The sequence below is a fragment of the Lichtheimia ornata genome (assembly GCF_029851405.1).
Source record: "Lichtheimia ornata isolate CBS 291.66 chromosome Unknown scaffold00037, whole genome shotgun sequence".
NCBI lineage: Eukaryota > Fungi > Mucoromycota > Mucoromycetes > Mucorales > Lichtheimiaceae > Lichtheimia > Lichtheimia ornata.
Window position 1 is genome coordinate 219,158 of NW_026695357.1, and position 13,020 is coordinate 232,177.

The 13,020-nt window shown below is 44.0% G+C and overlaps 3 protein-coding genes across 3 annotated transcripts; all 3 read left to right on the forward strand.

The window, feature by feature from the left end:
- Positions 1-335: 335 nt before the first annotated feature.
- Positions 336-5,912, forward strand: O0I10_007601 (uncharacterized protein; the record flags this gene model as incomplete). The annotated part of the gene is made up of 19 exons (XM_058487616.1): positions 336-747; positions 812-990; positions 1,056-1,157; positions 1,217-1,372; positions 1,434-2,186; positions 2,256-2,351; positions 2,403-2,504; positions 2,563-2,718; positions 2,772-2,869; positions 2,937-3,021; positions 3,070-3,225; positions 3,289-3,568; positions 3,629-3,685; positions 3,740-4,443; positions 4,499-4,660; positions 4,727-4,955; positions 5,018-5,580; positions 5,646-5,738; positions 5,805-5,912. The coding sequence occupies 19 exons, from the start codon at positions 336-338 to the stop codon at positions 5,910-5,912; spliced, it is 4,491 nt and encodes a 1,496-aa protein (XP_058341667.1).
- Positions 5,913-6,234: 322 nt separating this feature from the next.
- On the forward strand, positions 6,235-7,139 carry O0I10_007602 (uncharacterized protein; the record flags this gene model as incomplete). The annotated part of the gene is made up of 2 exons (XM_058487617.1): positions 6,235-6,514; positions 6,589-7,139. The coding sequence occupies 2 exons, from the start codon at positions 6,235-6,237 to the stop codon at positions 7,137-7,139; spliced, it is 831 nt and encodes a 276-aa protein (XP_058341668.1).
- Positions 7,140-11,184: 4,045 nt separating this feature from the next.
- Positions 11,185-12,829, forward strand: O0I10_007603 (uncharacterized protein; the record flags this gene model as incomplete). The annotated part of the gene is made up of 5 exons (XM_058487618.1): positions 11,185-11,369; positions 12,230-12,366; positions 12,427-12,548; positions 12,619-12,734; positions 12,796-12,829. The coding sequence occupies 5 exons, from the start codon at positions 11,185-11,187 to the stop codon at positions 12,827-12,829; spliced, it is 594 nt and encodes a 197-aa protein (XP_058341669.1).
- Between the last annotated feature and the right edge of the window lie 191 nt (positions 12,830-13,020).

The following is a 13,020-nucleotide window of genomic DNA, read 5'->3' on the forward strand; positions in this document are numbered from 1 at the left end:
GAGGAGTAGGGCGAAAACGAGAATGTATTTATAGTGAATGGTGTGCATGCATGCATTGATTCCAGGAGAGCGTTACATGTACGTTTCTGGTAACTCAGGTCATCGACAATGTGATGGTAACACAAAGAAAAGTGCATAGGCTCATTACAAAGGGCAACTTGATTCACATAGCCAAGATCACAACCACCTCCTTAAGAAGCACCATCCATCAGATCAATCAATCCAAAGTATGCTAGTGGCATGTTTTCCAATTCAGTCTCAATCATTTTGCATGATGAAATCCAACTCCATCTTGTTCTTGACCACACACACACATACACAACTCACGCGTCAATATGCCAAGAAAGAAAAAAGCTGCCTCCAATCGCGGGTTTGCAACTGTATCGACACCTAAAGCAATCTCTTCTCAACCGACTCCTCCTCCTCCTCCTGTTGCTGTTGCTGCTGCTGATAATGTCGTCAACATTCAACCATCGCAGCCCGAGATCACAAAGCCCCATTCACCCACTTCTCCAGCAACCAGTGTAAAGAAAGACGATCCAGACGACAATGTAACGCGACTCGCCAAACGCTTTGCCAATGTCAATGATCGTAAAGCCGAGACACTCTTGAATGAACTGGGATCGCGTGGTGGTGGTGTCAATGACGACCAAGGCACAGCAGGAATGCGATCGTTTGCACTGACGGCCGACGTTGAGTTTGACTTGCTGCAAGTGCTCAAGCATCAAGGCAAGGCAGATACTTTTGGTAAGGGATCATCATTGTATTGTGTATGTGTGTATATGGATTTGCTGATACAATGAACTCAAAGGCACTGCGGGTCAACCAAGCAAGAAACGCATCATCAACAACTCTTTGGACTATGATCGAGCTATTGGACATATGGATGTGGTGTATCGTACTTTACTCAAAATGGGATTTCATGCAAGTGATATGATGGAAGCATTTGGTGGCACCGCTTCATCCGATATCAATCATCTTTTGGATTGGGTAAGAGAGAGAGAGAGGAGCTATTCAGGCGGCACATCATCATCCTAACGGTAGGCCTTTTTTAGCTTTGCGTCCATGTGCCATATGATCGAATGCCAGTGGGCTTTTTCGACAAGTACTTTACAGAAGAAGGTCTCTCCATTCGTGCCGAGTTACCTGAAGGCGAGGTAAACATTCAAGTTGGATTATTTGGAAATGTGGCATTAAGATGATGATCCTTGTTTAGGTACAAGAAGTCGATAAGGAAAGGAGAATTGTGGAAGAGCCCAAGGATGTGGTGGCACTCAATCGTTCCAATGATGATGATGAGGCTATCAAAGAGGAGGATGAGGAGGATGTCAAGGCCAAGATTCTAAAGGCAGCTCAACAATATTATGAAGAGGTAAATTTAATATTGTCATGGAATTTGAATCGGTATCTGATTACAGCTTTTTTATATGTAGGAGGAGGAAGAGGATGATCAGGATATCAATGAAAAGCATGCAACGCTTCGATTGGAATTGACACAACTCGAAGAACAACTTCCAAGGAGCAGCGGCAAAAAGAAGAAAAAATTCGCCTCAGCAGCTGCAGCAGCAATGGATCCAGCCGATGTACAAGCCATTGAGAAAAAGATAGCCCATGTACGACAATCTCTTCAGGATATCGAGAATGATTGGGACTTTGACAAGAGAAAAGCACAAGAGATCTTTGTTTCAATGCAGCGAGAGGCCTTGGAAGCGCTCAAGGAAGCACGTGAACGAAGAAAACAGCAGGAATTGGAAGAGAAACAACAGGCCGCAAAGGAAGAGAAAGCTTCAGCACAACAACAACAAAACGACGACCCATTGGATCTTGGTCTTGGTGACGAGAATGATGATGATGAAGGTGGCGGACTCTTTGGCAACATGTTGGACGAGGAAGAAGCAGCCACTGTCACTCCTGTCGAATCCAAGGAGGAAAAAATCTCATGGGAATTGGTGGATTTGGCGAAACCTGGTTGGATTGGAAGATACCCCAAGGAGATGCTACAAGAGTATTGTAAGCAAAACACGGATTACGCAAAGCAAGTCTACACCACTACGAGCCTTGGTGGTCATCGATGGCGAGCTACTGTTAAGTTGGTGTCACGACAACCTTTCCATGAACCCCGGATAGTGGACATTCCTGGCCACCTTGCAACCAACAATACCAAGGATGCTGAACAGCTTGTTGCAGTAAGTTTTGGATAGGATGTCATTCAGGGGAGGGGGTGGAAACTCATCACATGACGATAATATTTTTAGATGGCGGCTCTTTTTGAATTGGATCCTGCATCTTCCATCTATCGTATCATGTCAACGCCTTTTAAGGATCTATGGTTGCAATGGGTTGAGGAAAAGGTAAATTTGGATAACAAAGGTCGAAAAGATAGCTCACACACCTTGCATTAGAATGAACGAGAATTACGACCCCAGCTCGAAGAATCAAAAAAGCGAATGCAGCTGTTTGTGGATTTGATGGATGGGACGCTCAACAAGAACAAGGAGGATAATGCAAGTGAAAGTACCTTACGTTACACATGTCGCTCTCTAATCCTTGTTTTATTCATAGGCTCCTGAATCAACAAGCGACCATCAGGCTGCTGAAATGGAGGAGGAGAATAAGGGATCTACCAAGGCATTACGTGTCGATAAGAAAGCCATGTTTGCTCGTGTGAAGAACTCATTTGCAAAGAGAGTACGGTCCAAGGAATACAATGATATGAAGGTAAGGTGCTGATTGTACAGTACAGGTGGTCATTGTTGCTGATCATCTTTTAGAAAAAGCGAAGCGAATTGCCAATGGCATCCTACCGGGAAGAGGTTCTTCGTCTGGTGCGTGATAACCAAATCGTCATTGTCTCGGGTGAAACTGGATGGTAAGTAAGCTTTTGTACACATGGCATTGGCTCTTGACATGAATAACAATGACACACCTGTACATAGTGGCAAGAGTACCCAAGTCCCCCAATTTCTAGCAGAAGAGCTCTTACAAGGCAATCACGGTTACGGTTCAGTGATATGTACACAGGTAATACAATATGCTGATCGATGACCTAGTACTCACAAACAATCATAGCCTCGAAGAATTTCAGCCATGTCCATTGCCAAGCGTGTTTCTACTGAAATGGGTGACTATCCAAGGTCCATTGGTACCAAGAATGGCATGGTGGGATATCAAATTCGTTTGGAGAGCAAGGTCGCGGATGAGAACGTGCTGGTCTTTTGCACCACGGCAAGTATTTGCATAACGACGGATGGTCTTAGAAGGTTTTTATGCTGACATGTTGATATGCAGGGTATTCTTTTACGACGGCTTGAAAGCGATCCACATTTGGAAGGCGTCACACATGTGGTGGTGGATGAAGTTCACGAACGTACACTTGACAGCGATTTCTTATTGATCGTGCTTCGTCGTTTGTGCCGAATTCGACATGATCTCAAGGTTATCCTTATGAGTGCCACAGTGGAAGCGCATCGGTTTTCTGAATACTTTGGTGGTTGTCCTGCCATCTCTGTTCCTGGAAGAACGTTCCCTGTCAAAGTACAGTACCTTGAAGATGTCGTAGAAGCAACAGGTATTTATTTGTCTATCAGCTTTTACTTGTAGAACGATGGCTCATCACGTAAGTCTATAGGATACACCATTGAAGAGGACTCTCATTATGCTGTGCGACGAGAACGGATACACAAAGGTAAAATACGATGTTTTGTGTCACCTTACCGGATCTAATACACATTTGATACAGCACAAGGGTCTGTTCAAGTATCAGGAGGACATGGTACATCGCATAAGGTGCACTTTGATTGGTACGACAATGATTACGACGATGATGATCCATACGACATGACACGACTCGATGGCAAGCTTACAGTCAAAGATGATGATGAACAACAAGACGAGACACCACCAAAGTACAGCGACCAAACGCGCAAAATGATCAAACGCATGGATGAAAGCAAGATCAACTATGACCTTATCCTTGATCTATTGGACCATATTTGTATACGATCACAAGATGACCCCAACAGCCAAGTACCTGACACGGGTGCGATTCTCGTATTTTTGCCTGGTATGCCAGAGATTCGACGATTATACGACATGTTGGCAGCGCATCGCGTATTGGGTGACAGCTCCCAGTATATCTTGATTGCATTGCATTCGACGCTTTCTTCAGAACACCAGGAACGTGCATTTGATGTACCTCCAAAGGGGATGCGGAAGATTGTGTTATCCACCAACATTGCCGAAACAGGTGTGACCATTAGCGATGTCACTGTGGTCATTGATACAGGCATGGCCAAGATTGTCAGCTATGATCAAAAACGACGCATTACTCGATTACGCCAATCATTTATTGCCAAGGCCAATGCACGTCAACGCCGAGGTCGTGCAGGTCGTGTTCAAGAAGGTCTGTGCTTTCATTTGTTTACCGAGAACAAATATTTACAGGTACATGTCAACATGCATTCTATGACAAATGACGCTAACATTCCTCACATCATAGATGGCCGATTATGAAACACCCGAGATCCTCCGTTTACCCTTGGAAGAACTATGTCTCAGGATCAAAGTGTGTGAGCTTGGATCCATTCAAGAATTCCTTGGCACTGCCTTGGATGCACCTTCTCCTCAATTGGTGGTCAATGCTATTGAAACGTTGCAAGAGGTTCGTGATGATGATGGATGCGTGATTGTATGAGAGAGAAGGGGGGCTAATGCTTGACATTGTTAGGTCCAAGCCTTATCCACGGATGGAATGGAAACACTCACAGCATTGGGTGCTCATTTGGCGAACTTACCTGTGGATGTGCATATCGGCAAAATGATCCTCTTTGGTGCCATCTTTCGATGTCTTGATCCCGTATTGACAATTGCAGCCGCACTCAGTTTCAAGAGTCCTTTTATGCGACCCTTTGGTCGAGAAGTGGAAGCGGATGTTGCACGTGCCAAGTTTAGATATGGTAAAAGAAAAAAGGGTTGTTATTACAAGAATCAAACACTGATACATACCCTTCATTTATAGCTGACTCGGATTTCTGGACCATCGTCAAAGCTTATCAAGCATGGCGTGATCAATTACAAAAATTACAAGGACAAGGATCGGGATGGCGACGCAAGATTCGAGATTTTTGTGGTCGACACTTTTTGAGCGAGGCCAACCTTGAGATGATCGAAGACATGAAGCGACAATATCTGGAGCTGTTGCTGGATATTGGATTTGTAAAGTCCAATGATATCGAGGATTTGCAAGGATACCAAGTCAAGCGTGGTGGCAAGATGCGCTGGTGCTCTGTCCCTCCTGTCTACAATGAACATGCGACCTCTGTACCTGTGGTGAATGCAGCTATCATGGCAGGCTTATATCCAAAAATGGCGGAACGACATGGCGAAACGTTTGCCAATAACAAGCACACTGCAATGCGTATTCATCCATCCTCCATGCTCTTTGGTCGTGAGACGTCATTGAGCAGTGACTTTTTGGTATACAATACGGTGGTGATGAATGGGGAACAAATATATATGTGGGAGGCAACTACCATTGAACCCGTGGCCGTCATGCTGCTAGCTTCCGATATGGAGATTAAGGTAAAGAACAAGTCAAATGAGTTATTTGATACAAAAGTGAGTTGACAATATATGTATACGAGTAGCACAAGCAACGCATCGTGATATTGGATGACTGGATCAAGTTCGAATGCTTTGCAAGATCAGCTGCATTACTCAAGTTCTTACGTATGGAGCTTGTAAGTCTTTTTTGTGTATTAGTCAAGTCATAGTTTTATTAATCAATGATAATTTGGATGCTCTAGACTAAGTGGCTCACGATCAAGATGAAGCAACCCGGGTTGGATCTTACGAATTATAGTCAAGAGATGATGGAGGTGATGGTGCGCACACTCGAAAGCAGACTTGAATAAACCATACCTTCTCCTCATGGGGACTTCAGCTAATCCCTGATATGTAATGTTCTTGTGGACATCTAACAATCCATGTAAGGATGCAATTTGTTGATTGAGATTGGATGATGAATAAAGAACCCACAGCCATGAGGGCCTATCCAAAGTGCGGCACAATGAAATTAATGCAAGTAATCGCGCGTGTCCAAAGTCAGCTGGACCCTTCTTCTTTCTCTTGAGCAAACTCTACGTTTATTATCTCTGCATTCCAAGGTACGCGTTGTGTAAAGTTCCATTCCGTTTTAGCAATTGCTCACTTCCTTGGAGGCCTCATTTGAACAGCATGAAGTGGTTGCCTAATTTGGGGCCCATGGGTGTCAGCCGTAATCAAGTTGTGCTCGACTGGTTGAGACAGCCAGGCAATTGTGAACGATTTATGCAAGCTGGTTGTAGGAGCAAGCGACTTGGTGCAGTAAACGAGAACAAGACTGAAGTTGCAGGGTTGGTGTGCACCTTGTTGCAGAATGCTGGATTCCGGGGCATCACGCCTCAAGCTGTGGTGGTCAAGTTGACTTCGTTGATAAAAAGCTATAAGCGTGCACATGCATTAGCGGCCTCAGGAGGTATGTATGAAGGGGATGACGATTATCAACATTGCATTGCATTGCATTTTGACAGTGATTGCATACATACATAGCCAGTGAAGATCGAGTCCTGAATGCATGCTCCGATTACTACACCCTCGTTGACCATATTGGTATCGCCATCACCGCCTCCACATCCACCACCAATAACAACAACAATCCAGATTCACAAGAAGTAGCTTCTCTCGCATCTCGTCGCGTATCGTCGCGTTCGCGAATTCCTCGGCCAGCAAGTCCACAAACAAGTGAAACCACCACCACCACCACCACAAACAACAATCCACGTCCACAAGAAGAAGCTACCCCTGAACCTCGTCCTGTACAGCGTTCTCGTCCTCGTCAGCCAACTTCCAGAGCAGGTAACAGGAAGTGGATTTACATTGTGCAATCAATTTACAAAGCATTATCAATGGTTCGCAAAGTAGCTCGAGCAAGACCATATAACCTGCCACCATCACAACATCAAGGACAATCATTGAATCAAGCACGTCGAGCTCGCATCGAAGAACTCCAAGCCCATGCAGCATTGATTCAACAGATGCGAGAAGCCGGCTTTACAAAGGATGAAATAGTCTCATACGTCCAACAACTCCTCCAACAATAGCCTTCTCCATTGCCCCCTTTATATCAACATGTCTCAAGATGATGCCCTTACATAAACGAATCGTGAAGAATAGGCATAGATGTATTTGCATAGCACCCTTTAATGGTATTCAGCATCATTTATTAAAAAGAAATCATTACTATTGCTGTTTCTTTATCTACATCGAGAGCCGATATGGACCTCCCACTGATTTTTCCAAAAGCTACATATATACGTAGGATCGGCAAATCGCGACTATTGTAGATAATCATGCAGGTCATCTATTTACTTTTCCAACCAGCGGTCATGTGACATACCGATGTCCCTTTCATAATGAGGAAGCCGTTACAAATTTCGACCCACCCCCTTGGCAAGGGACATCTATTACATGTGTGTCCTGCATTTGTATCGATCACGATGCCAATGAGTTCAACCTTTTTAAAAACGAACGGTCACACGAACATGTCTTATTGCGCTCACAGAAAGTGATTTGGGCGACACATAGCTGCTGGGTGTCATTATTGATGATGGGGTATTACCACCTTGTTTACGTCCAGCCATGATTTACGTAATTGACGTGGACACCTAATCACCCCAACGAGAGCCCAATAATTCATCAGCTCGCCACCATTCCCAACAGGCATACCTTTTAATTTTCTCCCTGATTGTGATACAATGGCAAGTTGGGTGACCTCAAAACAAAAAGCGAGTTTCAGGGTGAGTGACGAACAAATGTACATCTTACTGTATGTCTTTGTCAGTGCGTTATTTGGGTAGTATAGCAATCAGCCAGCCGTTGGTGCTTCTTAACAACAACGCCAAAGCTAAGTGAGTATCGAATTCGATAGTTCTTGTGATCGTATCACTTTTTATAAAGGGAGCAAATAATTGAATGTTGACTTTTATCCAATGATACAATAATGATAAGCAAAATGACGACATTCTATGTAATACTCAATAAGGAGACAAGATAGAAATCCTTTAAGGCTGGTGTATGTGTGTTTTTATGTGAGATGGAGATTGAAGATGAAGATTTCTAGTTGCTTGGAGGATGCCTATGATATGTCATGTGCTTGTACATAAGGAACATTCGAATGGGCAGCGGAAACATCTATCCTATGCTTCTTACGTGTCGTATATGGTATGTGTCTGAAGTTCTGGGTGTTGATAGTACGATGACCTTATGAATAACATGCTCAATCCAATTCCATGATTCAATGAAAGTCGAAGAATAGCACATTGTAGTGTGGGTGTTTATGAAGTGAATATGATAAAGGAACAGCATTGAGAATTGAATAAGATACGCGGGGGGAATCACGTAGAGGCAATAGGGGAAAACGTGTCATTGTATTCTTGGTTGCTGCCGTCATAATCGTCCTTCATCCATGATTGCGGCGTGCATTGGCTCCAGTATTCCAATACCATCCATAACTGTAACCACCTTCTTTCGTCAATTCCATCCCATCCGATCCCATCACCATCCTCAGCTGTATCCGTGTGATATGATTCTTCATCCCTGCTGACCACACGACAAGTAATCACCATGATACCCATCATTACATTGATTGAATTCATCCACCAAAAGCATTCCATGTTGGTTGCCAAAGCCATGTGATCGCTGCCGCAATGCTTCCTTTTCCATCCCACCCTCGATCTCTCTCTCTCTCTCTCTTTGTCGGTCACTTTCCATCGCAACTCATCCAGCTGAAGATTGCTTGTATTGCTGTGTAGCTGACGACTGATATGGTGTCATCCAAAGTAGCCATCACGTTCTAAATCGGCCAAGGGAACCGAACCGGTCAATAGATCCATTCCTTCCATTCCATGTTCCAAACCAATACCCATATCCATAAGAAGTCGTATGTATTGAAGCAAGTTACTATAGGTAAATAAAGCTGCTTCTACGCAATGGCTATCTGCTATTCACGTGAAAAGGCTGTAAGACACGTTGCTGCAAGTAAAGAACACTGTTGGAGACGATGAAGACCTTGCTAGTAGCAATTGCTGGAGTGAATGCTGTTACGATTGATCGTGGTAGAGGAGTGTACAAGAGTGTGTGTTGTGTCAAGAGACTCGTGTGTTGTAGAAGAGTGACAAGAAGGCTGTGTACACGCCATGAACGTGCCATTCAATCAAAGACAATCGGATCAAGGCAGTTGTAGCATCGGCATGATGGGTTGAAGCAGAGTACTTGAATGGGTCAACAGTTGAGAATGGGAGGAGGAAGAGGGAAGAAAGTGGGAATGGAAGAAGTGGAGATTAATCATGCCTAGATGTTTGTTTGACCATTGCTCATTCAAATCCCCTCGAATCAAGGAAGTTGAAGGATGGACATGTTGGGCTGGAGCAGGACAATCGTTCATATGCATTGTATTGGGCAACAATGGTGAATGGGAGGAAGGGGCTGCTAGCCGGCAGTTTACAAATAACTTTGCAAAATGATTTTTGTGAAATTGGATGATGTTTTGTGTTTGAGCGTTTTTCAGTCAAATCCCCTCGTATCAAGAAACTTGAATGATAGAAATGATGAGCTGAAGCAGGACAATCGCTCACATGCATTGGGTTGGGCAACAATGGAGAATAGGAGGAATGGGCTATCAAATGGCAGTTCACGTATATCTAACCAGATAAATTTTTCTGATATTGGATGATACTTCTGTGTTTGAGCGTTGTTCAGTCAAATCAGCTCGGATCAAGAGAGTTGAAGGATGGACCTGTTAGGCTGGAGTAGTACAATGTTCCCATGTAGTCTAATGCACAAAAAGTTGAAAGTGGGAGGAAGAGGCTATTAGCTGCCAATGCTAATCGTATATGAAGTATCATGCATATTGCACCTTCCGATCATGCAAAGTAGCTGAGTTACACAAAGAGGTCCCTCTGCATCTTTTGCTCTGCCAGGGTCCAGCTAATTGACAATGAACAAAGACCACTCTTTATATAGCATCACGCTTACAGCATAGTGAAAACATAAAGACAGCCGTATCTCCAAACTTTACAATGAAACGTGGGGTTTTTAATAGAGCAATGGGCTCGGCTTGGCCAACTGCACCTTGTGTGAAAGTTTCGCGTTCAATGTCGCGAACAGCCCAAAAAACATTATTTTGGTCGTCGTCGTCGAAGAGGTCGACCCCCCAGATCCAGTTTGGCTGGTGGCGACATTGCGGAATCTGGGATCGCTCACGATGAACTTCATACTTTGACACAAGATTCCTTTGATCCCGACGAGCACGTTGATCTACTAAAGAGCCCACGTTTGATTGTAAAGTTTGGAGATACAGGCACCTTTATGTTTGTAAGCGTGATGCTATATGAGAAGTGGTCTTTGTTCATTGTGAAGCAGCTAGATCCTGGAGAGCCAAAGATGCAGAAGGACCTCTTTGGGTAACTCAGCTAAAAAGTCAGGACTTCAGGGACAATGCATGATAGGTACGCAACCCTCATTTTCAGGTCATACATTGGCAGCTAATAGCCACTTTTGTGCATTCCCAACTTTTGTGCGCTCTATTGTATGTGGACGATGCTCCTGCTCTAGACATTCATTTCCATGATTAAAGTAGGTTGATCCGAGCTGATTTGGTTGAGTTACGCTCACACAAGATTACATCGGTTGAGCTACATCGAGCGTGCTTTATGTCCAGAGTGATGTAAACTCTCTTTGACCATAGCTCAGTCAAATCAGCTCGGATCAACCTACTTTAATCATGGAAATGAATGTCTAGAGCAGGGGCATCGTTCCCATGCAGTGGATCTCGCAACAATGATGATTGGATAAAAGTGGCCGTTAGCTAGCAATGCATGCCTGTCCCTAGATGATCCATAAAGTAGTTATGCATTGACCCTTTCATTCATGCAAACGTAGCTGTGTTACACAACACGACCCTCTGCATCTTTTGCTCTGTCAGGGTCTAGCTACTTTACATTGAACAAAGACCACTTTACATATAGCATCACGCTTACAAACATAAATGTGCCTGTAACTCCAAACTTTACAATGAAACGTGGGGTTTTGAATAGAGCAATGTGGTCGGCTTGGCCAACAGCACCTTGTGTGAAAGTTTCGCGTTCAATGTCGCGAACAGCCCAAAAAATATTTTTTGGTCGTCGTCGTCGAAGAGGTCGACCGCCAGATCCAGTTTGGCTGGTAGCGACATTGCGAAATCTGGGATTGGCAAGCTTGATCGTGAAACTTTCACACAAGGTGCAGTTGGCCAAGCCGAGCACATTGCTCTATTCAAAACCCCACGTTTCATTGTAAAGTTTGGAGATACAGGCACCTTTATGTTTGTAAGCGTGATGCTATATGAGAAGTGGTTTTTGTTTAATGTAAAGTAGTATGACTATAATATAGTGAAAGATGCAGAGGGCGTGTTTGTGTAACTTGAGTTATTCAGCACAGGCGATGCATGATTCTTGTACACACTGTAGGAATAGTTCAAAATGCCAGCTAATAACCTTAGTCCTCCCATTCTCCATTGTTGTCCAATCCAATGCATACGAACGATTGTCCTGCTCCAGCCCAGCATGCCCAGCATTCAACTTTCTTGATCCGATGAGATTTGACTGAAAAACGCTCAAACACAGGAACATCATCCAATATCAGAAGAATCAAATTGGTAAGTTATTTGTAAACTGCCACATGATAGCCCATTCCTCCCAATCATCTTTGTTTCCCAATCCAATGCATGTGAACGATTCTCCTGCTCCAGCCCATCATTCCCATCATTGAACTTTCTTGATTCGCGGTGACATGGTAGTATGGCAACAATGGGTGTTGTAGGATCATCATTATCGTGTAAAGTGTAAAATGACACACCCCCTTTTGCTATACGTGAGGATCATTTATTTTATTTACGCATGCTTATTGTCTATCTTGAGGATGTTGATGATGATGGGTGAGTTGTGTGTTTGGGTGGATGGTGTGTATGGGTAATTGAGTGGCCTCAGTGTAATAGCAGTAGAGGGATTTAAACTTGGGGACAGCAGCTCCACGACTTGAGACAACGCTTCTCTTTCTCTTTGTCGCTCGTCTGCTTTTATCCCATGCACGTCATCCCGATCAAGGTAATGTATTATAGAAGAGTCCTCTTGTTGGCTGTGAGGTATTAATGTAGTTCTGAACTTGCGTCATCAGGGCGAGTGCGTCCAAATGCTGAGGAATGGAGCGTGGTGGGTGGTTGGTTGTTGCCATGGCGATACCGTTGCTTCCTCTTGTTCGTTGCTATTCCCACTCTATGCTTGGTGTCAACAGGTACATTCAGAGTCCAATGTTGCATCCGAACTGGTTCCATTGACGTGTTAGCTTGTATAGAGGGCAAGTTTGGTCTCAACACCTTGGCTCGTTTGGCGTTTTGTTTCGGCTCAACAACACCACATCATGATTTTCGTTTTCCAGTAACCAACAACAAAGGGGTTCTTGTGTATATGGAAAAGGCAAGTGCAATGAAACAAACAATGAAAAAGGGCGTTTATTGTACATGTGTACTAATAATGAATTGAATAGGTTTTTGGTCAGGCAGTGCAATTTAGGGCATCATCATCTCTTTGGGTTCGACTCCCAGCCTGTATCAAAAGGTCGATGACGATGGCTTTTTGGAAGAGCATGGTCACCGTGTTGAGGTAAAAGGGGATTTGCAACAGCTTGTGAATGTGTTTAACCAACACGCTCTTCTCGTGATAGGCTCGTCCTTTCCCTTGAGGATTTCTTTTCATGAGGTGGGAAATGATTGGAAGGATTGGGGATCGTTCTTTCTTTGGAGAGGATGAATGAGGACACCTATGAGGCTGGACTCTACGTAAGTGATGTCCTTCCTTGCCATGGATCGAACTGACCTTGTGTGATTCGTGCAGTGCTTTCTCAAGAACAAGGGATCGCCCGATGTTGCTCGTATGGTGGTGATTTGGT